This window comes from Quercus lobata, chromosome 5 (assembly GCF_001633185.2).
Source record: "Quercus lobata isolate SW786 chromosome 5, ValleyOak3.0 Primary Assembly, whole genome shotgun sequence".
Classification (NCBI taxonomy): Eukaryota; Viridiplantae; Streptophyta; class Magnoliopsida; order Fagales; family Fagaceae; genus Quercus; species Quercus lobata.
Window position 1 is genome coordinate 34,078,315 of NC_044908.1, and position 25,722 is coordinate 34,104,036.

General features: G+C 34.0%; 1 protein-coding gene across 3 annotated transcripts; it reads right to left on the bottom strand.

Moving 5' to 3' along the window:
* Positions 1 to 3,634: 3,634 nt before the first annotated feature.
* Positions 3,635 to 8,972, bottom strand: LOC115992937. 3 transcript variants are annotated; one of them, XM_031117183.1, is made up of 6 exons: positions 8,486 to 8,972; positions 6,017 to 6,067; positions 5,535 to 5,597; positions 5,337 to 5,405; positions 4,113 to 4,354; positions 3,635 to 4,070 (listed from the first exon to the last, which is right to left on the bottom strand). In XM_031117183.1, the coding sequence occupies exons 1-6, from the start codon at positions 8,813 to 8,815 to the stop codon at positions 4,052 to 4,054; spliced, it is 774 nt and encodes a 257-aa protein (XP_030973043.1). In that variant the 5' UTR covers positions 8,816 to 8,972; the 3' UTR covers positions 3,635 to 4,051. The 3 variants fall into 3 exon arrangements, with proteins under 3 accessions (XP_030973043.1, XP_030973042.1, XP_030973044.1); XM_031117182.1 differs by having other exon boundaries at positions 3,635 to 4,354; positions 8,486 to 8,970; XM_031117184.1 differs by lacking the exon at positions 8,486 to 8,972 and adding an exon at positions 6,306 to 6,486 and having other exon boundaries at positions 3,635 to 4,354.
* Between the last annotated feature and the right edge of the window lie 16,750 nt (positions 8,973 to 25,722).

Sequence of the window (25,722 nt, forward strand, 5' to 3'; positions counted from 1 at the left end):
ATTTTGCTCAAATTTTGGTCTTTGCAACGTTGAATTTTGGTGTACTTTTATGATGATTTGCTAGTCTTTTCTGCATTGCTAATGCTAATGTTAACTAAGTATTTGTAGGGTTGTCCAACCCACCTAGAGACTTGACCCACCCAAAGAAACCGACCAAGTCAATCGGTGGCAAGTCTTTTCCTCTAGAAACTGACTCCGGCGAGTCGGTTTCAATTCTCCCACACCAAAACCCAAAAAACTGAACTGACCAACTTACCACACAATTTCTGGCGAAAATTTCCATATCTCGACAAGATCTCAACTAGATTTGGTGAGATTTCGACCAAATTTGGTGAAATCTCGTTGAATCCGGTGAGATTTCTACTGTTTTCTCATTGTTTTTTTTGTTTTCTCACCGTTTTCTGCTGTTTTCTTGCCATTTCTTAGATCTCTAAATTCGGCTGACCTGCTAGCCACTCATTGGAGGTCTGATTTGTCCAATCTAATCATCCTCTCTATCAACGGCAGATTGAGGGTTGCTCCACTCAATCAGGTCAGTCGAATGTGGATTGAGCCCAAATCCAATCAGACCTAACTCGTGGACAGCCCTAAGTTTTTTGTACTTTTGAGGCATGGTGTACTATTTTAACATGCCCGAGACATTTTTTTTATGTGGAAACCCTCAAGCCTAAATTGATTAATCCTATGACCACAATTTTTAAAATTTAAAATAAAAAAAATCCAAAACCATAAGTTTTTTTTTTTTTTTCAAAAAATAAAAGCAGAGAAATCAAAAGGCAATATATTATTACAAGGAATGGAGCCTAGCGATTGAAAACCATAATAAATCAAACCCAAAGCAATCTTTTGGCTCGATGTGAGTTTTAAAAATAAAATCAAGCTATTAGGAAATGGCCGGTAATAGTTACACGTTTCACAGAGAACAAAATTGAAGAAGAAAGCATCAAGATTGACTTCAGTTTTGAAAGAATAAATTGAATAATACTTTTGAATTTTGACTTTCTCTCCTAGGCTGATGCCATCCAACTGCTTTTCAACTAATTTGTATAAAGCTGCTGCTTTTGATCTCTATATACCCCAGAATTGATAGAAATTTTAAACTGCGACTGTTATGTTTATATAAATAATTTCATGAAGTCTCATCAGCTAATGAAACTTTTCTCCTTTTTAGAGGGTGGGGTTACATTGTGATAAGCCAATTAAGATTTACCCTCATTGGAAGAGACGAGTTCTTTGGTCTCTTTTAGGAGGGGATATGGCCTGCAAAGAACTCGATTGAGTGCAAATAACTAAGATATCATAATCCATCTTCCAACAAGATAAGATAACACCACCTACTTGATAAAATAAATCCTAAAAGATAACAATCTTAAACTCATTTATAGATGACCAATGACTTCTTTTTAAATAAATAATAACAAAATAAAACTTTTAAATCCTTGATCTCACCTAGAGACATATGGCTCCCACTTTTTCCATCAGGTTCATCTCTTAATTAATAAATATGTACTAGTAAACAAGAAAAGTTAGTGGGTACTTTGAAGAAGCAATATAAAGTTGAGACTAGGTATGTCTTTGCTTGCATTTGCTTATCATTCAACTCACCATTAGTTAGATTCTTTCCATGCCAAAGAAGCGGGGTGACCAGGAACGAGACTGCTTGGGAACATGATATTTTGGATTATTTTTTAAAAAAATAATTATATTAAGTGGAAAAATCAGCATTTCGTTGATGCCTTGCCTTATTCCCTTGTTAGACTTTATATATATATTGTAGGGTCACGATTCGTGGCGGACCGTAACAATGTCGGGTTCGCACGTAAAACGGCCCTAACAATATCATTTGTAGAGCGTGGGTTTGAAAGGCTAGGCCTTGATCGATAGGTGATGGGTTTTTCATGGCGTTCATACAAGGTTAAACGATCGTCACCCCTAGAGTACTTCTCCTGGAGGTGGGCTGGGAGGCTCTCGTTTTTGGCCCTTTTTTCCAGCCCCCTCCATAGATTACTTACTTTTCCTTTTATACTAGCTCGCGTCCACTGTCCTTCGTCCACGCGTAGGGTTAAACTTTCCAAAATTGATACTTGTCCCATCAGTCCATACTCAAAGTCGTTAGGGATGGTTGTAAAAGCCAAAGAATGCGGCTCTGTCAGGTTCAGAGCATTAAATGGCAGTAACAGCAGCTTTCCCAGGATATTTTAGATCTTTCTTCCCAGTTTCAGTCCTATACCGTCTTTACCCCTCTTTCAGGGGGGGAACTTTGGGTCTGCAGAGGACTGAGCTACCCTCGGCGGTACCCAAAGGCTATTTCGTTGAACTTGGGCCATAATCCTCCTCGGCTTGGGCTTTTGGACTCTCCCTGGGTAGATGGGCCTGGCCCATAAATCATTTGCGCCCCACATATATATATATATATATATATATATTTATATATTTATATATATATAAATTTTTATTTTTATTTTTACTTATTAAACGTTTTGAAACTTATAGTCATTCTTATAAAAAAAAAAAGAAAAGAAAAAAAGAAACTTATAGTAATTGACATAGCTATATTATTGCATATCCATAACAGTTTGCTATTTGCTTTAATGGGAAAAGTTAAGGCATTTTGTATTTATGATTTTGTAAAGGAAAATATTTTGGTTGGAAAACACAACCGGCATATGTAATGGTATATAGCCGTTGGTTTCATATTAATAAGGCTTTATGTGTATGTTACTACTTTCTAGTGTAGAATATTTTCTATAATTTTTTTTTTTTTTTTTTTTGAGAATGAATATTTTCTATAATTGATTTGCAATAATAGGCAAAGTAAATTAGCCTTTTATGGTAATAGTTCATTTTCATCAAAATTATTTAAAAGCTCTTTTGACAATATATAACTATAAGCCTATATTTCCTATCAAAAAAAAAAAAAACCTATAAGCCTATATTTATAAAAATAGAGAGGTATGTAAATATGTATGTACAGAGGAAATGTGGTTGATTTTATCTTCTGACCATTACACATAGTAACAAATATTTTGCATGATATTTTCCTATTCTTTTGTGAAAAAAAAAATTATATATATATATATATATATCCTCATACACTATATTTCTAGGTAAAAAAGTACTATTGAGGGGTTCTCATCCTACAAATTGTATTAATTTGTAAGGATTATCAGAAAAGTGATTGGACTGTTGTATCTTAGAGACGACACGCATATTATATCACTATTATATCAAAAATTCCATAGACTGTCATGTCAAGTCTCAAGAGTAGACCTACTCTATGTCTTAACTACACCACCTAAAAACATTTATGAATTTATTATCATAATTTTATTTCCATTTTGTGGTGAAGTCTAATTAGTAGTTTCCATGAAATGATATTATTTAAATCATATTTTGAAGATTATGAAATTTAATTTATTTATCAATTATTGTTTTTAGTAACAACATGATACTATTATTATTACTAAGTAATCTGCCATTGCTAAGCATTCGTTGAGAAATTTCTGCATTTTGCAGTGGTGGACCGACCCTTAGGTGGAGTGCCAAAAATATTACCAGACCACATGGCCCATGGAAGCATTTCGAAGTTCTTCACACAAATGAAAAAATAGAGGCCGTTCATCTTGTAATAATATAGAGAACAAGAAAAATACTTTCAAACTAGATTCAAATTGTTCTACTAAAAGAAAACAAACATTTAATTGTCTATAGAATAGTTACACCTTATCGGTAAATATTTCCTAAAAGAGGAAACAGAAGGAATTGAGGGTTGGCCCCAAAAGAATTTTGGACTATTGTAGAAACCTGCGAAGAAAGAAGGTAACTGTAACTAATGGGTTATGATCTCTACAGTCTACACTACCCTCGGTACCTTCCATGTATAAAATGACAAATCCGCACCTTCATGTCAAGAAGCGGTGAAGGTGATTGGTATTTTTTGTTTTTTTTTTTTGTTTTACTTACAATTATAATAACTCAACCTACAACATGGTTAGACTGATTCAATTACTTATTAAGCATAAATGCAGTTAATGATCTTGATCCCGCTTAATTAGGAAAACAGAATATCGACGGTAACATCTGGTTCTTCTCAGCTCATTCTGGAGTCATCGTCAAAAGGAAGATTTAGATCAGGTAACACGAAGGACGTTTCAGACTCCTTGACCTCCTCTATTTTTGATTGACCTGGATGTGGTACAGCATCAACATCATTGCATGCGACACCCGTTGGAAAGATTGAAGCAGCAGGATCACAAACTTCTTCAATTTTCTGGGGTCGATCAGAGATGGCTGCCACAGATGCCATAGCACTAGCAGTTGTTGTTTTTTCGTTCTGTTGTGACTGCAGATCATGCTAAAACAAAATATAGATATATTTAGATTCTGCAAAGCATCTTAACTATATAAAAGCACTAGCTTTTATGTTGTCTCATGTCACATACTGTTATTAAATGACATTATTTATTTAAGCTGGTCAATCTCCCTTTTGGCCACATTGCAGTTTCAGGCTAATGTAATGTGGAACCACCAATGATAGAATGGAGTTTTTAATTTTGAAAGCAAAATAACAAGCAGTTCCATGCAGGTGATCATTCCCTGAAGTAACAATTCACCCAGACAGTGTGGCCCACAAATGTGCAGATTATTTTGCATAATTTCTTAATATAATAGCCAGTGTAAAATATATCGCAGGCAACAACATAGCATTAATATGGTGAAATGTTCCCCAAATTCTATTTCAAAGATGCATAATAATTGATTCACTAATGTGCAAAGTGGAAATTAATTGAGTAGCAGCTAGTGAAAAGTATTAATTTTCAGGGGAAAACACACGCACACACCTGGTAGGCTAATCTTGTACTGCTGAAACCCAGTACAAGTGCAAGCAAAATGTAATGAGCTTAATGATGTAAAAATAGTTTTTAAGATTTCAAACCCGCCAACTTGGTCTGTACTCCTTGCATGCATAAAAATAACTACAGCAGTAAAGCTTGTCATACTAGAATCAGCAGGTTATTGGAAACAGATCGAGATCAGCAGAAGATAATGCACGCAACCTTATTTTTGCTTATAACAAACTTCACATCACCAACAAATGTTTTTGATGCCTAGTACCAGTTACTACCACATTGTAGTCAAGGTCCCAAGGATGTAAAGGAAGCCTAGAATAATCTAAAAGAACATAGATTAATTTACTATGAGCAAACCGATTCATTGCTAACCAGCATGGCTTGATACAAGTACGCTGGATTTGATAAAAGATTTACATAAACACAAGGGGGGTGGCAAAGGAAAAAGTGAATAGACAAAGAAATTGATTAGAGAGGCAAACTAACCTTAATTCTCTTCAAACTGTCATTTGTAGCTCTCTGTTTCTCAAGACTGAGACACAAAGCTGCCAGTTCCTGCTCAATGAATTAGTAAATTATTAATATTTCAGTATTTAGGTATCTCCAATAAGACATATTTAGATTAAGGAAACAACATAGGAGAAACAAGAAGATATCCCAGGAAAAGATGTCAAAGAAACATACATTTTTCAAATTTATCCTTTCCGTCAATAGCAAACTTTCCTCCTCTCTAAGTTCAGCTAGCGACTGCCCAAAAAGAAGAAAAATATAAGGGATACGAATACAACTTTTTATTTTACTCTTCGCCAAAAGCTAGATAAACAAAGGACCAATGCAAAGTTAAGGCAATTTGTTCAAATAGAATCAACAACATTGGATGATGAATGAGAGAGCTCCTTTAAGTTTGGACAGAAAGATTGGAAAGTAACTTCCACCTGATATTGCACAAAAAAATGTACAACTAAACAATTAAAAAGACAAGACTGGCTGTGACCACTGAATTGTAGAAGATCATTAATCAACATTCAATGCATCACACCTATCTTTCAAAATTTTGTTGTAATTACTAATTCATGCACAATGTCATAATTACAAACATTGGCGCCTAGAATTGCTCCATTAAAATCTTCACTAATGGGTTCACAATCACAAAAGTTTAGAATTACCTTTCTCTTTCTTGACCTCTTGTTGGTGTTCGTTTCGCCATTAACAGCTACCTGAAATAGGACAGAATAATTAAGAGTTAATCATTTATCAGTCAATAATAACTGAAAAATAACATTAATGGTAACAAATTATAAAAATATTCACATCCAACAAACTCAAGGATCAAAATTTGGCATCTTATACATGCATCACAAGATGAAAAGATGGTTCAGTTTTTGTATTTGTGAAAGTGTCTTTCTTGGTCCTTGTCTTGTACATGCAATTGCAAAATCCTAAAGAGTATCTTACTATCATTTCAGGCTAAACAAAAAAGTCAAAGATCCACCAAATTGTCATGAACCTCCCACTACATTTTCTTCTGTTTGGAGTACCAAATTAAGCAGGACTTCTTTCCTTTTGTTACTTTCTTTTGATTCGCTGCCCATTCAAAAGCAACCATTATATGGGACACCCATTCCCACTGTACCATCTTGGTTTACTCGAAGGAATATATATATAAAAATATTAAAAATCTGTGTGGAATTCTCCTCTGCGTGGTCCACGTCACCGCATGGTTTACAACCTATAGTTTCTCTACACGTCAGAATTAAAAGAAATATCACGTGACATGACTTGCTCTCGTGACCCCCCCATACGCGTTACATTAATTACACGTGTATTAATTCACACTTTTTTAACCAAAAAAAAAAAAATTCACACTTTGACCTTTTCTAAACGTGTCCAACTACACCCACACCGCACCCAAATGTGACCCTCTTCCCAATCCAAATACTTCACCTTTCATAATGTTTTTCCACCAAAGTTATGTTTGTATGGACAATAATATTTTCTAGAAAACAAATTATTTTTAAAAAAAAATTATAATTTTTTTTTTTTTTTAATGTTTGATAGTAGGCTTAAATGAGTTGAAAAACAAATTCTTATCCTCTATTATTTAGCTTACTGTAAAGATGGAATTGTTTAAAAAAAATATATAATAAAATCAATCTTTAAAATGAGGTATACTTTTTCAAGAGTTAGTACACAAAAAAATAAGTGCAATATTAAATTTTGACCTAAAATGAAAATCCACCTTTAGTAGTGGACCCCAGTAAAGAAAAAGCAAAGAAGCCTGCGTAACAGGCTGTCATTCTAAGGAACCACGACCCAATCAAAGAGAACTTTCCACTTTTCGATTCGATCGAAAGGAAATTGCAAAAGACTTTGCAGTTTAGATTTTGTCATTGCATTATTGACTGCTACATATATACTAGTATTTCTTTACTATTCGAATCAGAGGAGCCAAAGGTTGGCGTTGCGACCAAGCTGTCACGCAGACATTGGGTTACTGACATGCAGACATTTTGTCTTAAATACAAATACAAAAGACCACGTGTGAAAAGCGGGAAAACGACGACGTTTGGTGTTTAAGGGTTGAGTTTTGGGGTCAGGGAGGTGGGGTTTATGATTTGATTTTTACAGTGCGCCCACAGGAAAAGGAAAAGTGCGGCGACCAACATGGAATCATTTTTCCCCATACCATAGCATGGCAAATGCAGCCAACATTATAAAGTGCATAAACCACTACCAACACTACCCACCAAACTATACGCAGACCCTATTTGCCACGATGACACGCCACCCATAATAATAAAGCTAACCAGATTTACATAACAATAAAAAAAAATGACATATTCCCCCCCTTATTTACCAAAATGCCCTTCCCAATTTTGACTCTGGCTTGGAAAAGGAAATTTTTACGGGCGAATTGAAATTGAGTATGGACTCCGACAAGGAACTTAACTTATGGAATGACGAGAGTGCCCTTAAGTGGAACGGTGTTTTGGTAATTTTGACAAAAGGTAGAGCATGACACGGAGACAAAAAGTGTGAAAGAAAATTAATTTAAAAAAAAAAAAATGTGAAGAGTGAGTCAATCAGGCCCGCCTCATGACTCCTCCATCTTCATGCGTTGAATGGAAGTCACCAATTTTCTCTGAAAGAATTGTTAAAAATATTTTTCAAAATAAATGGGAAAATAAAAATAAAAAAGCGGCAAGTCGAGGGCAGTTTGGTCAACGGGATGTAAAAATAAATAAATAAAAAGAAGAAAGGAAACGAGGTCGGACGGCGAACATTCTCCGATCCGGTGGCGAATGAAATGACGGAACTAGCCCCGGAAATCACGACGCGTCCCCATGCAAAGAGGGGTATAAGTGTAAATTGACAAAGAAAATAAAAGCAAAAAAAAGGTGAAGAAAAAAAAAAATCTGACAGATGGTGATGATGCCTTTGCCAGGTTCCATCACTCACCCCTGACTCTTCCTAAAACCAATAGAGGTAAATATCCGACTTCCACAGGGGCATTTCCGTCAACAAAAAAAAAGGCATTAAACAAAACGATATCCAAACGGAGTCACTAGTCGTAACCGCGCTCACACGAACTCACTGAGTCAGAACAAAAATGGGAAAAAATCAGAGCAACAAACCTTAGATCTCGAGCTTTCAGTCGGTTTGGAAAGACGGCTTGACTCCTCAAAGCCATCGAGAGCGCCGCCGCTGGCAGAGGTGGCGCCGCTCCATGACAGCGGCGTGGTAGGACTAGCTCGCGCAGGCTCTGCCTTCTTCTTCTTCGTGGTGGTGGAGTCACCGTGTCTGGGCGCCGACTTGGAACGACGCTGGCGGACAGTCCAGCCGAGGCGGAGAACAGCCTGAACAGGCTTCGGCAGAGGAGGCTGAGCTTGGAAGAGCCTTAACAGCAAATCCACCACCACCGTGTCGTCGGTCATGGCCTCCTTAACCCACTCGTCGTCGCTCATATTCTCACTACGACGTCGTTTCAGGGAGAGAAAAAAAGAAGAAAAATGAAAATCTAGTTGGTGGTGTTGTATAGCGTGTGTATGTGTTAAATAATGGGGAGAGAAAGAGAGAGAGGGAGGCTTTTATATGTGGGTTTTGTTGTGTGAGGTATGGTGTGGTATGGTGTTGACATGACAATCCTGTATTTTTTTTTTTTTTTTTGTGGATATTTTTATTTTTATTTTTCTTCTTTTGCCGTATCTGGACCCACTGATGTACACGTGGCACAGACTATTCCCCTATTTCTATGGGTGTGTGTTTTTTTCGTTTCCAATTTTTAAAGTGCTTGGGGCATAACGCGCCTTGTTTGAAGGTGGGTTGATGATGTAATGTATTATGTATGAGAGTCATGAATTGTGTGGCAGTTACTATTAGCTGTGCCTGTGGCAACTGGCAATTGGGTCTGGAATTTTATTTTTACATTAACTGTAGGTTTCGTAGGAGGAAAGTACACTTTTGTGAGTTTTGTCTAACAGAAAGTCTATATTATTGCGCACAAAATTTTATAACAAATTTCAGAACTAGTAATTGTTAACTTAATTGTTGTCGATTTTTTTTTAGTTAGCATCGCTCTTTGTCTATAGTTTGGAATATTTTAATTTGAGAAAGTTCATATTTACAATATTTTTACAAGTTATAATAAATTTTAACTAATAAGTTTTCACAGGTTATTATTAATAAGTAAAAAATAATTTCAATGAAAAATTCATATCAATTTATACTAGTATTTAAGGGACTTTTTTTATTTGAAATCCTCTTTTTTTTTCTTTTTTTTTTTAAGGTCTCTATGCCCCTATGTTTAAGTAGAGATAAAACTAAAGGACGCCAGTAAAAATACAACTCTAACTCGCACTAAAACATTACCTAAAAAATAGGGTCACTATCCTGTTGCTTTTCAAATTACTTTATCCACTTATATATTCTAAATGTGTAATATTAATGAAAAAATATGTAAACTTTAAATTAGAATGAATAAAAAATTATGACACTAAAAAAAAAAAAAACCTCAAAACGCGTGTAATGAGACTAATAACTAATGATAACTTGCTACTTGGAATTTATTGTGAAAATATTATGAACATAATACTTCTCTTTTATTTTGGTCCTTTGGATTTTAAAATTTTTATTTCGACTATTTATGTTTTATTAATCTAATGATAGCTAATATTAAATGGGTGAGAAAATGTTTTTTTAAGTGTGTTTGGTTGGTTGGATTTTAAGGAGAGAAAATTGGTAAGATCTAGGTGTTTTTGTCCTTGACCTACTAAAATACTATCTCTTCCATTTGAGAAAAAAATAAAAAGGAAAAGAGTTGTTACTGTCAAATGACTGAACTATCCCTCCTCTCATATTTTGATTATTTCTTTCTTATTTTTTTTCCCTACTCGCTAGACGTGATTCACTGCTTCTACTACTTCTTCATCTTCTTCTTCTTCTTCCCTACTCGCTAGACGTGATTCACTACTTCTTCTTCTTGATTCACTACTTTGGTTTTTTTGTGTGTGATACAATATGCATTTCTTCTTTGGTTTTTTTAAGCGTGATACAATATGCATTTTTTTGAGCGTGATATAACATACACACTAGCACTACTTCTCTTCTTTTTTTGGATTAACTGGACGTTTTTTTTTTTAACTTCGTCCTGAGGGCGACACACTCATTCGCACACTACTTCCCATTTTTCTTTATTTTTATTTTTATTTTTTTTTTTGTGGGGTTTAATCTAACTGTTTTTTTTTTTTCTTTTATATTGGGCATGAATTTTCTTTTTTAATAAACTTGTGTGGTTGCCTTTTTTTTTTTTTTTTTTTTTTTGGTTGGTTGTTTGCCTTTTCTTTTCTTTTTTTAATTGGGCATTATTTTTTAATAAGGACATATAAGTAAATTTATACCAACTCTATTTTCTATTCTTTCTTCTTCTTCTTCTTTTTTCAATAAAAAAAAAAAAAAAAAAATCATCTCCCCACTTTTCCACCATTTTCAATCAAATACTAAAGAGAGAAACTAAAATCTCTTCTATTCTTCCACTTTTTCAAATTCTCTCCATTTTCTATTCTACCACTTTTCCATTCTTCCATCCAAACAGTTAATGATCAGATTACTAGAGGAAATGCATGGCAAATCAATATGAAAACAATATCAAACATAAAGGGCCTTAATAGAAATTTTAAATATAACCACAATTTTTATGGGCTTAAAGAATACTTTAGTCTTTTTGTAACTTTAAATTATTAAAAAATATAGGAAAAAAAAAAACCTTGTTGCTGTTCCAACACCTGGATGTTCGTCATATTTTTCATTTCTTTTTTATGTTTTTCATTCGTAGCTTGATAACACTTTGAGATTTTTTTTTTTTTTTTTTTTTCTCTAAGAGTATAACTTTTTTATTTGGTTAAGTTTCTTTAGAATCTGACGTATACTATTAAATTAAATATCAAAATTTATCATAAAAGAGATTTCATTTAGAAAATATATATATATATATATATATATTGATGATTATTTTAAAGTATATTTTATGAAAGCATTGATAGATTTTTCAAAATGTGTCATAGAAATAAAAGTAGATTAACTTTTAACTCCATGCATACACATGGATGTATTGAAAAATAAACATAATTAGAAGCATATTGAAATTCCAACTTAAGGTTAATACAATTTATGGACATTTTAATGTTTTTGTAAGCTCTTAAAAAAACTTGTGAGGATATTGTGGGGACTCAATTTGTAACGATCACAAATTGGTATTGGGTTCAAACGTTAAAGGCCCAAACAATAAATTTGTAGAGAGTGGGTTAAAAGGCTAGGCCTTGGTGAACGGACAGTCGTTAGTCATGGTGTTCATGATGATCGCACAGAGGTGAACTGAGCGTATCCAAGAAGACTTTATCCTCGGCACGGCCTGGGTGGCTCCGGTCCTTGGCCCTCGTCCGAGGAGCTTAATGTTCTTATTATTCCTTTTACGCTAGGTTTCAATGGTCCTAGAGACGATACATCATGCTCCCCTCTTTTATGGACTGCTTTCTCCTCCTTTTATACTAGTTTTTCCCCTCCCTCGAACGTCCAAGTGTAGGTTTAGTTTTATAGGGCTGATACTTGTCTTATTAGCCCATACCCAAAGTGGTTGGAGGTGGTTGTAAAAGCTGAAGAGCATGGCTCTGTCAGACGCAGAGTACTTAATTGCAGTAATGATAGCCTTTACCTTGTTCTTTTTCGCCACACTATTCAGGGGTCCTTTCCCCATTAATGTGGTCAGGACGTTTGTTGGTGCATTCAATGCGGAGGTGACAGCTTTTCCTTGAACTGCTCCTACACTATACTCGCCATTTCTTCTGGGAGCGCTTTGGGGGCTGCCTTTGATGGCATGCCGTTCTTTCCTTCTAAGTTTTGAGATGCCAAGGACAAGATCGTCCTCGGCTACATCTCTAGGCCATTTGGACTTTCGTTGCATGTCCTCGGCAACATCTCTCTTCAGCGCGGGTCTTGGGCCCTAATATAAAGTGGGTCGGGATCACAAATTCTCTGGCCCCACAGATATTATTTTCTAGAGTATGCAAATTGTTTATTCATGATTATTTCACTTTAGAAAAAAAAAATTTATTTACTTAATTTTTGTTATTGTGGTGTTATAAAATAATTTCATATGTATATTTTTCAAATAAGATATGAACAAATAACCTTATATAACATGGTATACGTTTTCATTAAAATTTTTATTGAAGTAAAATAAATTTTTGTAAGAAATATTGGATTAGTTGTAACTGTACTGAAAAATAGTTTTAAATGGGTTAAAAGTATTACTCATTCAAATTTTTACATAGAAGTATAATAAATTTTTAATTGAATTTTTTATGTTTTTAAGTTTAGAATTATGAATCTACATGTAAAGACACTTTAAATGAAATTGGAGATGGAATGACATTTGACATAAATTAAAGCCTATTTAAAATATAATTTCACTTGGAATCTAATTAGTGGGCAATTAGAATGACACTTGGTATAAAATTAGAATGCAATTTGAATCCTATTTGAATTCTTGATTGAGCTTTCACTTTATATATATATATATAGAGAGAGAGAGAGAGAGAGAGAGAGAGAGAGAGAGAGAGAGACACACACACACACACACACACACTCACTAGTCGTTAACCTATGCAATGCAAGGGAATATCTACTAGATGAGTTTCGGTGGAAAAAAATCATTATTTTTTAGTTGGAGTAGTAAGCAAAAATGCATGAAACTTTATATGTGTGTGTATATATATATATATATATATTAAAAGAAATAGCACAAAATTTTATTAGTTAGGTAGAAAAAAGCAATGCTGTTTTATTTATTAACTTTTTGTAGGAATAAATAAGAGATAGAATGTTGTGTCTCTAGTTTAGTGTGTGTTGTATATATAGGTATATACAAGATAGATTGTAATATATATATATATATAGACACCAAAAGGTGTCTATTGAAAGGTCATAACTCTTTATATTGGATATACCAAAAATGCCTATTGAAATGTCATAATCTTTTATAGTAAATATATATTAAAGGTGTCAATTAAACGAAAAAATGTCTATTGACAAAAAATATGCCTATCGAATGTAAAGGTGCCTACTGACTGAAAATGTACCTATTGAATAAAAATGTGTTTATTAACTGAAACGAGCCATATTGAATAAAAATATGCCTATTGATTGGTCATAATCATTTGGGTATTATTAATGGTTCATATTCATTTGGTAACTTCTTCTCAACTTCATTTCTTTCATCTTTCTTAGAAATACAAGAAACTTATGGGTCTTCTCCAAAATTTGATATTTGTATAACCCAATAAATTTGGTTGTATCTTGGGGACAAATTTGTAATAACTCATTAGAAACTCTTGTATGGAGGCAAATAATGTCTAAGTATGATATTCAGTTGTGCTTCCAAGTCAATCAAATTTGCTCTTTGTCTATTGGATCATTTTGTTATTTCATTATATTGCTCCTCTAAATTGCCAACAGTTTGGGCAGTTGATTTTTTTTAAGTCAAATTTTTATTTTTATTTTTTGTTAAATAGTGAAAAGGTCCAAGAATCAAGCCACACCAATGATAGCAAAAATAATACTGAACAATTTCTTTAAACACCTCACATATGCTTTTCTTCTCAGATTTCTCATTCTCTTCCTTACGCCATACTGATGTTTTTCTTCTCAATGACAATTTTTTTTGTTTTAATATATACATACATCTTATGTGAAACGGTGAGTAGATACTAAAACTTAACAGGCAAAATGAAAAGGCACAACGATTAAGTGCTTTTAAATGTATACGTGATATGAATTTATATAACCACGTGGCGCAATAAGAAGTAATTAATAAAAAGTCAACTTATGATTCCTCTATCCAAGGTATTATGAACCAAAACTTTTGGAAAAGGAAAAGTATCACAAAATTATAAGTTCGTCCATAAAATATGATACTCTCAAACTAAATTGTTCCAACTTCCACCTTAAAAAAATTATTAAAATCTAATTAGTGTTACCAAGAAAAAAAAACATCAAACTTTTAATTTTGGATCCCAAATAGCGAATATAACCAAGTCATTTGAATAATAATAATAAAAAATTAATTAACAAAAATGTTATGAAGTTCACAAAAAGTCATACTCTTTTAAATTCATTCAATTTTTATGGGGTTCTTTTGACTAATTTTTAACTTTTAAGGGAACAAGTATAATTATTTTGGATTTAAAATTTTATGTGTGTGCACAGGCGTGTGTGTATATATTTGTTTGTGTGTATGTATATAAAATATTTATAAATAAATAAAATTTAAGGGGTAAAGCACTAACATCAGGTGTGCTAAATGTCAAACTAAACACCTAAAATCCACCATTATCAGATGTTTAAGGCTGCGTTTGAATCGACTTCAAAGTGATTCCGGAAATGATTTTCCGAAAAATGCATGCATTTGGCTGTCACGGAAAACATTATTTCCGGAAAATGATTTCCGGTTGACTACGAATTTTCCCTTTGACCACGGAAATCCATTTCTGCCTTCATTTTCACTTCAATTCACTTCCGAAAAGAGAGAGAGAGAGAGAGAGAGAGAGAGAGAGAGAGAGAGAGAGAGAGCCCAGATCAGAGAGAGAGAGGGACGATCGCGCCGACGAGCGGCGCGGTGCACGATCGCAATCGTCGATCGAGCGACGCAATCGACGAGCGCCGCTCGTCGGACGAGTGTTTCGCCGGATTTGATGCATTTTCTAGTAAAATGATTAAATGAACCAAACACCAAAATTAATTTTCCGTAAAATGAATTTTGTGACAGCCAAATAGCATTTCCGAAAAATAGAATATTTTCCGGAAATGATTTTACGCGAACCAAACACAGTCTAAATCTCAAAAATTTTAGCATTAAGCTACAGTGACATTCTAAATTTGACACAGTACGAGCATATATGCTAAAAAATTTTATTTTATTTATTCATCTCTCTCTCCTCCGTACTCTCTCTCTCTCTTCTCTGGCTTCTCTTATCTTCCTCGCCTGTGTTCTCTTTGTCTCTCTCAACCTACCTCCATGGCTCCATAGCAAAAACAATCAAAGACCCACCTTCAACAACTCCTCCGCCAATCACCACCGATCACAGCAAATAAAATCACCGGCAAAAACCACCAAGCAGCACCTTTAACCACAAAATCCACCAAAACCAATTACAGGCGAAATCCACTGAGCACAACATGCCCAATCACCAGCCAAACCCATCAATCCCAGCAAACCCAATCACCGAAAAACCTCACCGATCACATTAAACAAAATCAGCAACCAAACCCATAAAGCCAAACCCATCACCGGCCAAACCCGTAAAGCCAAACCCATCGCCTCTTTCTTCTCTTATTGAGATTGATCCTCGCTGTAAGAAGAGATCAATTGGTGGAGACTGGCATGGAGGAGATCAGCCAAATTTTTTTCCTCAGGTGGTGGTGAGTTTGAGACGTGTTCTAAGTTTTTGTTTTCCTCCCATGGTGGTGACCGGAGAGTTTTATACATATTGTGATTGGTTGTTGGTGGAAGTGGGCAGTGGGTTTGAGGTGGTGGTGGTGATCAAGTTTTTTTTATTTGTGGTGGTGACCGGTGAGTTTCAAAGAGAGAGAGAGATCAGTGAAAAGGAGATACAAGAGAAAGCTTCAGAATTTTAGTTTAGAGAAGCCGACAAAAGAGCAAGAGAGAGAAAGAGAAAGAAATAATTAATGTTATTTTAGTATTTGTATATATTATTTTAATATATAAAATTGAAATACAGAAGATATTATTTACATACCATTTACATATCGTAAATTGTAAAATGATGTATTAAAATAATAAAATAGAATTTTTAATCTGTTAAAATGACATAAGTATAAAACATCTGATGATGCTGATGCTCTTAGAATGCATCTGAGCCAATAGTAGAATTGCACCATAGTAAATGACATTTATTTGACGATTGAAAAACATTTGATGTGGATGTTCTTAATATAACTGTGTTCGAAGTGATGAAGTTCAATACAATGATAGAATCAATTTCCAATATGAGATCCTTGTTACCCAGTTGTTAAGTCATATATAGCTCATGTCTTTATAACCCATAATTAGGCGGTTCTAGACTTTTGGATTACCTATACTATTGCTTAAGCCATGTCAACCTCTAACCTCTTCTTTTCTTACTACAATGAAAATATTCGAGCTTAAGTTCTTCTTGTGAGAACAATCGATAATTCTAGTAAGTTATAAGAGCATGCACATCCAGTATTGCAAATGGTATATGTAGGGAGATTTTAGCATCAAAGCACAAAATATGGCCACTACCTGATCTTGTACTTGTAAATTTTTTTTCAATAGTGCCACAATACCGTCTTACTTATATGACGGTACTATTGCAAGCTTCTATAAGTTTAAATTATATTTTATTCTCTCTCTCTCTCTCTCTCTCTCTCATTTCTCACGGTCTACCTTCTCTTCTCTCTCTTATTTTTGTTATGCAATTGTTCTCTCCTCTCGTTAAACCCAAAACCCCCTTTTTCTCAAACCCAAAACTCCATGTGGTGGTGGTAGCGACAGAGGTAGGTGTGGGCATAGGTGTTTCAACGTGGGTCCTCCAATACGACATTGTCTATCTTGTGGCAGCGGCGTAGGTTGTGTGGCAATGGTGGGGTTGATATGAGTTTCTGGTGTGGGTTTATCGATTGATCTGGGTTTGTAATGGTTTGTGGTGTGGGTTGATCAGGGTTGTGGGGTGATCTGTGATGTGGCACGGTGGTGGCAGTGGATGTGGGTATTCAGTGGCAATGGGTAGTGGGATTTTGATATGTGTAGGAGTGGGTTTTGGGTCAGTGGGTGGCAGTGGCATGGTGGGTTTGGGTCGGAGGAATGAATAGCGTATGGCCTCATGGCGGCATGGCGGGTTTGAACTTTGAAGCAATTCCTTGCACAAAGACTTATTTCTGGTGGTGGTGGTATGGAGTTTGGTTTTTGGGTTTTGTTTAGGTTTGAGTTTTAGATTTGTTGTGATTTGCTGGGTTGATTTAGGTATTTTGGTATGGATTTGTTGTGATTTTGCTGGGGTGGCAGGTGTTGCAATAGTGGTGTTGTTAATGGTGGTGATGGCAGGTTGTGTTGTTGATTCTAGTGGTGGCAGGCTATGTTGTTGATGATTAGCAGATGGTGGGGTGGTTGGGTTTGGATGGTGGTTGTGTTGGGCTTTGGGTTTGTTCATGGTGGTGAGAGAGGGAGGGAGAGGAAGAGAGACAGAAATTAGAGAGAGAGGAGAGATATTGTTTTGGGTTATATATTTTATTGTGTAGATTTATTATTTTAGAGAGATGCTATGTCTACAATATTTTTACAACAAATCACAGATGGTTAGTTATTATTGGTTCAAATTTGAAACTAGTATTAAGATTACTTTTTTGCCCTAATAATAACAACCAGTAACAACCTGTCACTTAAGATTTGTTATAAAAATGTTGTAAACATATCATTTCTCATTATTTTAATGTGTTGTATAGAAATATAAAAATTAGGATATTGAGTGTATTGTAAAATTGTATTATATAATAGATAAAATTATTTTTGAAATGGTAAAATAAAATAATTTAAAAATACGGGATGCGAATGCTCTAAAATTCAGAGAGCACTAATTAACATTGGGGCGTAAAACCCCCTAAGTTGCTATTTTACACCCCCACCTACCAAAAACATGCTCCATCCGAGGTGAAAACTTAGAATTTTTTACAAACCCACTACAAGTAGGAGAAACTTCTGTGTGTTCCCGTTGCATGCCTCTTCACCCTCTGTGAGGATGAAGAAGCATGGAAACACACAATACCATCTCCTACAGTGTAGGTTCTTATTTATAGAACCCACTGCAGCAGGTTGTAAGAATTTTTTTATTCTAATAAATTATCTCTCTCCTCTCTCCTCCTTCATTTCTCATCATCTTCTCCCTCTACTCTCTCACGTTTCATTGTCTCTCATTCATCTCACTCCCCTCTGTTGAGCTTTGTTCCTTCTATCTATTTTGCTTGTCTCCCTCCCAGATCGGCATGGAGGTGCTTTCATGATAGAGGTCGTGGGTCTTGGGTCGTGGTGGAGGTCGGGGGTCTTGGGTTATGGGTCTTCGGTCATGGAGGTGCCTTCATGGTGAAGGTTGTGGGTCTTGGGTTGTGGTGGAGGTTGTGGGTCTTGGGTCTTCGGTCTAGGAAATCGTTTCGTAGACCGGTGGGTTTGGGTCATGGTGGTTGTGGTGGTGATGGGTGAATGACGGTGGGGGTGATTGAGGGTGGTGGTTGATTGGCAATGGTGGTGTGGGTGTGATGCAGCTGTGGATATGGTGGATTCCGGAGTGTTTTGTGGTGTGGGTTGTTGCTAGGTTGTGGGGGTGGTCTGGTGATGGTGTCGTCGTGGTGGGTCTGCCTCTCTCAGCCCTCACCGTCTCTCATTCTCTCTTTTGCTTTGATTTCTGGGGTTTTTTTTTTTTTTTTGAGATAAAAGATAGAGACTTTATGATAAAAGAAATACAAATATATAACAACCCGTGTAGTTTCTGCTAGTGTGTAGTACTGTAGTTGTTGTTTTAATTCTAAGTTTTGCTGTTCTGTCTTGTAGTTGTAGTTGTAGTATTAGTTTCGTGTTTTGTTCAATCCTGTGTGTCTGCTTTGTTTGTTTTAAAACTCTATTTATGTGTTTTGTGTTTCTTTTCAATAAATATCCCAGTTTTTATGCAAAAAAATTATAACTCTGCAAAAACCAAACTTAGGGGAAGCAAGAAACTGGATTGCAGACCAGCAATTCTGTAGGGAAAAAAAACTGGTTTGCAGAAAAGCAATTTTGCACAAAAAAAAAAAAGGTTTGCCTTGCAAACTAGCAATTCTGCAAAGAAAAAAAAACACAAAATTCGTGGCCATACAATACAATAAGGAACAAAAAAACATGAGCAAAGCATTTAGTTGCTTGGAGGGCGTTTTATAGATTGGAGGAGTTTTAAAACTAACAAAAAAGTAATCCTATTTTGTAGGAAATTAGTGAGTAAAAGTAGGAATTTAAATCAACGTAAAAGTAGTAGTTTATTAGAAGCAGGAAGACATTTCAACGTAGAAGTAAGAATTTATTATTTTTGTCAATTTACTATTTTAACCCCATTTTTAAGTTTTAGGTAGGGGTATTTTTTATAGTAAAAAAAGCAATAACTAATTTTATTTTTCCAATTTACTATTTTAACCCAATTTTTAAGTTGTTGGTTAATTAATTTAGGGATATTTTTGACAAGAAAAAAAGTAATAACTAACTTTCTGAACCCTTTTAATATATACAGATAAAGTAAATTTTAAGGGGGTAAAATAGAAAATTTCGACATCTTCGGATGCCAGTGTTCATAATAATGAGATGAAAAATGTTACTTAGATTCACACTATTCAAATTGAGATTTAGAAACAAAAATTCATCAAACATTGTTCTCTTTTATATTAAAATTCAGAAAATGTCAGGAATGGTTGAGATTGTTAACGAATGAAAGTCAGGTACTCGCCATTATTCTCTGTATTTTTTCGTGAAAGTCACGCGAATGAAATTATGAGATTGAATTGAACGGTTGAACACTTGAACCCCACTTTCATTTGAACTGACGAGGTTTTTGATCTGGGGGAGTTACGCTCATTGTATAGCATAATTTTTAGACAAAATAAAAGCACGAGATTCTTTCATGATATGTAAAATGCGAAATGGATAAAGCTATGCAATCTCAATTAATATAATAATTTACAATTAAAAAATTATAATAAGTGTTTATTTGGGAATAACTTATTTAGTTAAAAATAAAAGTTTTTTGCTAAAAGTACGATAGATAAAGTTAAAAAGTAGTTGAAATAGGACAATGAGATTCATGAATAGTGTCAAAAAGTGTAATGGAACTCATGAATAGTAGCAAAAATAAGTTAAATAGTAAAAAAAACTATTTTTTAAGCCAATATCAAATTCACAGTAAGTTACAACAATTCTCATGAAATTTTAACTTGAATATCTTGATTTAAAAAAAAAAAAAAAAAAAAAAACTGATGTGATGTGTATTTCTGAAACATGAAAGCTCCACAAAAATTTGTCGACTACAATGAGAGCATTGTATTTGAGGTTTGCTTATCTTAGTTACAAAGTTAGTTTATTTTCACCATTAATAGATGCACAATTATATAAAACCTCACACCTTTTTTTTTTAAATACAGTTATTACTTTGCCTTTAAGGATGCTAAATTATGTTTTTTTTTTTTTTAATTTATATAAAATAATGGTAGAAAGTTTGAGAACAGAATTTTGATGTAATAATTTGTAATGGTAGAAAAAATTAATGAATTCATGGACATATAATTGTCCGTCGGATTACTTTAACAAGTTGTGGTATAAAATTATATTAGAAGAGAAAAGTGATAATAATGAAGTCCCCGCTTGCTTGCAATGCTAAGGGCGACTTTCGGCGAGTGGCAATGGGGAGCAATGAGTGGAATTGAGCAATGTTTGGTGGGTTCGGCTTACGCTTATGGAAATGGTGGGATTCATGGATATCAGGAAATGGAAATGTCATATTTGGTAGTAAAATTCACGGCTGGAAAAGGAAATATAGTGGGCCCGCTATTATTGATGGCTTAGATTCTACTGGATCACATAGGTTTGATCCCTTCACCAGGCATATTTGCTTTTTTGATAAGGTACAATTCAGGGAACAAAGATAGCAACAGCCGCAAAATACAATAAAAAGACGAGTTAAACGATGCGAATAATTCTCTAGTAAGGATATACATACAACTATACAAGGACAAACTATGATAAGAAAAAAGTCTATAAAAGTTGATAATTATGTAATTACACTTTTTTTTCGTTATTATAATTTAGGTCATTTATTTATTTATTTAGTAGATTATGTATATGGGATATGAAAAATTACATAACAAAAATGATATATTTAGTAAGAAAAATATTATTTAATAATCGGTGAAAATGCACTTTTCGTTCTTATGTTTTGCCCTGATTCTCATTTTGGTCTTTACATTTTATTTTTACCATATTTAGTTTTTATTTAAAAAAACACCATCCATTTTAGTCCTTTTTGTCAGTGCTCTTAACGGCAAAACCTAAGTCGCAGACGGAACTATTAAAATAATAATAAAAAATTTTATTTTGGCATTAAAAAATGCCACGTCAGCATCTAAATTTAAAAAAAAAATTATTTATTAATTTTAACTAAATAAAAAAAATTAAAAATAGAATTAAAAACCAAAATCACATGAATTGAGATCTAAGTGTGTTTTGAACAAGAACACAAACCTAGATTTAAGAACACAAACCCAGAAATTTTTTTAAAAAAAAAAACCAACATACAACCATTCAACACCGAATTCTCCAGAAAAGACTGAATCACATTTCAATAAATGAAGCAATCAAATTTAAGAACACAAACTCAGATTTAAGAATACAAACCCAGATATTAAAAAAAAAAAAAAACAACTAATCATCCATACAACACCGAATTATCTAGCAAATCAAGCCCATAAACCAAGTAAACAAACCAATCTCCAACAAACCCATAAAGCTATAAATTTTCTTGGGAAACAAACAGAAAAAAAAAAAAAAAAAAAAAAAAAAAAAAAAAAAAAACCCAAAAAATTTAGCTCAAATACAAATTCATAAATTCCAAAGCCCCCATTTTCTCAAACCCAACAAAATCATCAAAGACCCGTAACATGCCACACCTAAAATCTCCATTCCTTTTCTTGATCTTCTTCCCTAAGAAAACTTAAAAGACTTCATCAGATCATCTTGAGTTGTTTTGCAACTTTGTGTCATTTTCTCTATCTTTTTATCTCTCATTCTTAACCCCAAATTTGAAATTGCAATCCCAAAACACAATAAATCGATAGATCCACATAAAATGAAATGAAAAGCACAAACCTTTTCAGCTTTTCTTCTTCTTCCTCATCTGCATTTACCTTCTTCCTCCTTCCTTTTTTCTATTTTGCTCCTTTCTTCTTCTGTCACCAGTCACTAGTACCCAAAAGCCAGGTTTTTTATTTTTTTATTTTATTTTTTATTTTTTTTTCAATGAGTTGCCTATCACTATGGTATTGACAGGAGTCAGGCACTACCCTTTCCCCATGTGAAAAGTTGGACATGTGGCTATCTCTCCACCTTTCATTGGGTTTGTAATTTTTTTTTTTTTAATTATTTGATTTGATTACTTTATTTATTGAAATGCAATTTGGTCTTTTTTGGAGAATTCAGTGTTGAATGGTTGTTTGTTGTTGTGTGTTTGTGTGTGTGTTTTTTTTTTAAATTATGGGTTTGTGTTATTGTTCAAGACACATTTAGATCTCAATTCATGTGATTTTTAGTTTTTAATTTTTTCATTTAGTTAAAATTAATCATTTTTTTTTTTAAATTTAGATGCTGACGTGACATTTTTTAATGTCAAAATAAAATTTATTACTATTATTTTAATAGTTCCGTCTGCCTCTTAGGATTTTGCCGTTAGGGTACTGACAGAAATGACTAAAATGGATGGCGTTTTTCTAAATAGGGACTAAATGTGGTAAATAAAAATGTATGGACCAAAATGGGAATCAAGGCAAAACATAGGGACGAAAAGTGCATTTCCAACTTAATAATTTTTGTGAAATTTGAAATTTATTCAAATGATAAGATATTTTATCAGTTGAGATATCTAGAACTGATTATATCATGAGCTAGGCCTAAGAAGTAAAATGTTTGCATAATATTAGAGCATTCACATTTAGGATGCTAAAAAATTTACTAGTATTTAGCTTCCTAAAAAATTACTTTATCTACTTTAACATCCTACTTAACAATAAATTGTACATCACATCGTCTATTTTAGCATATAACACATTAAAATAATATAAAAAACTTATTAAAATAATATAAACATCATAATAAAATACCACTTCAATACAGCTATCCACACCACCAACTCGTCTATAGCAATCACCACAACCATGCCACAATCAAACCCAACAATAACTACCACAAAAAATTATCAACAACAAATAAATCAACCACCACCACCACAATCAAACCCATAAATAATTACAAATTGCACAACAACGACCACCAAAATCCGTTAAACCAACAACTACCACCAAAACCAATTGTCACAACCTAACTGCCACCATTGCAAACCCAACAACCCAGAATCAGATCAAAACAACCATCATGAGTGAGAGAAGCATGAGAGAGGAGAGAGAGACATTGGGGGAGACATAGAGCGAAGAGAGAGAAAGAGAGGATAGTAATTGAATAAAAAATTAGTTTGATATTTGGCACCGAGCTACAATAACTACTACTAGTAGCAGTTTACTCTAGCTGGGTGTCAAAATTTTTAGATATAATGGGATGTGTGACCATGTGAGGTTTTTCGGTGTTTGATCTGTTAAAATAGTATTTTGGCTGTTTTAACACACCCAATGGTAATGCTTTTAGTTGAGGAACTTGGTCTAGACAAAACAAATAAAGATCCAAACATTGATCCCTCGCTTCACAGATATATATCAACTACCTGAGAGTCTTGAAAAGTTGATCCAAGATTGGTCATCGAGTCAAACTCACATATATCCTAAAAAGAAAAGCTCGTTTGGACTATTGACACATTAGGTCTTACATCACCATTAATTACACCCCACTGATTCGGGGCCATAAGTAGTGTTTTAACATAGAGTAATATTATGTTCATAATATTTTTATAACAAATTATAGATGACATGTTATTATTGGTTATAATTTGGATACATCATTTATATCACTTTATTACTTACCAATAGCAACTTACTGCCTAAAATTTATTGTAAAATTATTATAAAAATGTTGTCCATGTAGCATATGTTACTCTTAACATATCCCCATCAAAAGAAGTTCAAGGGAGCATTGTTTGGACAGTGATCCCCATCGGCCGTCAGCAAGCCATTGAACCCTTTAAGACATCATTAAAAAAGAGTCGAATTTCTTGTATGGAACAAGAGAAAGAGAGAGGACAAAGATGGGAATGCAAAGACTCCCACTGAGTTGACCATTGAAATTTATTTGGATTGTTTCTTTTATCCAAGGCATTGATTGCAGCAGGAGTAAAGGCGTGAAGGATGATCGAAGCATTCCCAAATTCCATCCTTGAGTTTAGAAGATTTTCGGCCATCTAGAATTCACCTCTTATTACAATTAATAGACCTCACCTCACCTTGTTTATTTTATAATTTTGGGTTATGTTCATCTGTCATGCCTTAATATTTAGACCTTGGTTACTTATTTGGGCTTGCCCAAGATCCCATAAAATAATTATTACACACTGCACTTCATCACTTTAGAAATTAAAAAAAAAAAAAATTAAGTCATTTTATTTTATAGGCAGCTAAACATAAGCTGATGGTATTAGTCATAGGGATTAAAGCAGTTTGTGAATTTATTTTTTAGAAGAATTTGTGAGTAATTTAAATCTTATGGCAATAACGCATGAAGGATAAAGCAGTGAAACAAATTTGAAATTACTAAACGAAGAAAAAATAAAGGGTTCAAATGTGCACTTATTTTTGGGCTGAATAATAATCCCTATTCACATGAATTACTTGTGTAATGTTTGGATTTACTTTGGAATACCAGAGCATACTCATCATAAACTACTATTACTTTGGGTGTGTACCACGAAATCATTCTCTTGGTCCTTATGCGGATTCTTTTTTTTTGTAGAACAACACATAGGCCCAAGTTAAAGAACGAGGATCTTGGGCATGATGCTTTATGCTTTAAGGGACTGGGCTTGGTTCACCGCAGCGAAATTGGGCTGATTTCGAACCAAGTGGTGCACAAAGCGCGGATCCTACAACATATGCATGCTAACATACAACAAGTATATACGTATTGAACAGAAAGGAACAGTAAAGAATGATATATGAGCAAGAAAAGTAAAATAAAAAAAACGTTAAGGATCCTTAGGATAATATGGAATGTCTCATTATTTTCTTAAGTTTTGTGATACATTATGCTCACTAAGACGTGTTACAAGGTCCAAATAAGTTCAAAAATCACATACTTAGATTGCTCTTTAGGCCACTAAGACTTGCGAAGTTTGAATCCCTTTGGATTCGAGTGTGTTCTCTAGTGGTTGTTTAAGGATCTCGGACACTGTTTTCCCTCTTTTTTCTCCCATTTTGAATTTTGGCAGAGTTTTCTCAAGTATTTTTACTTTAATTGACTGTGGCTGAATGTCTTTCACTGTTGGCTGCTTACCCTTTTATAATGCCATCCTAGGGTTTCTGGGATACCATTGATTCCCCCCATTTGCTCCCCTGGGTATCA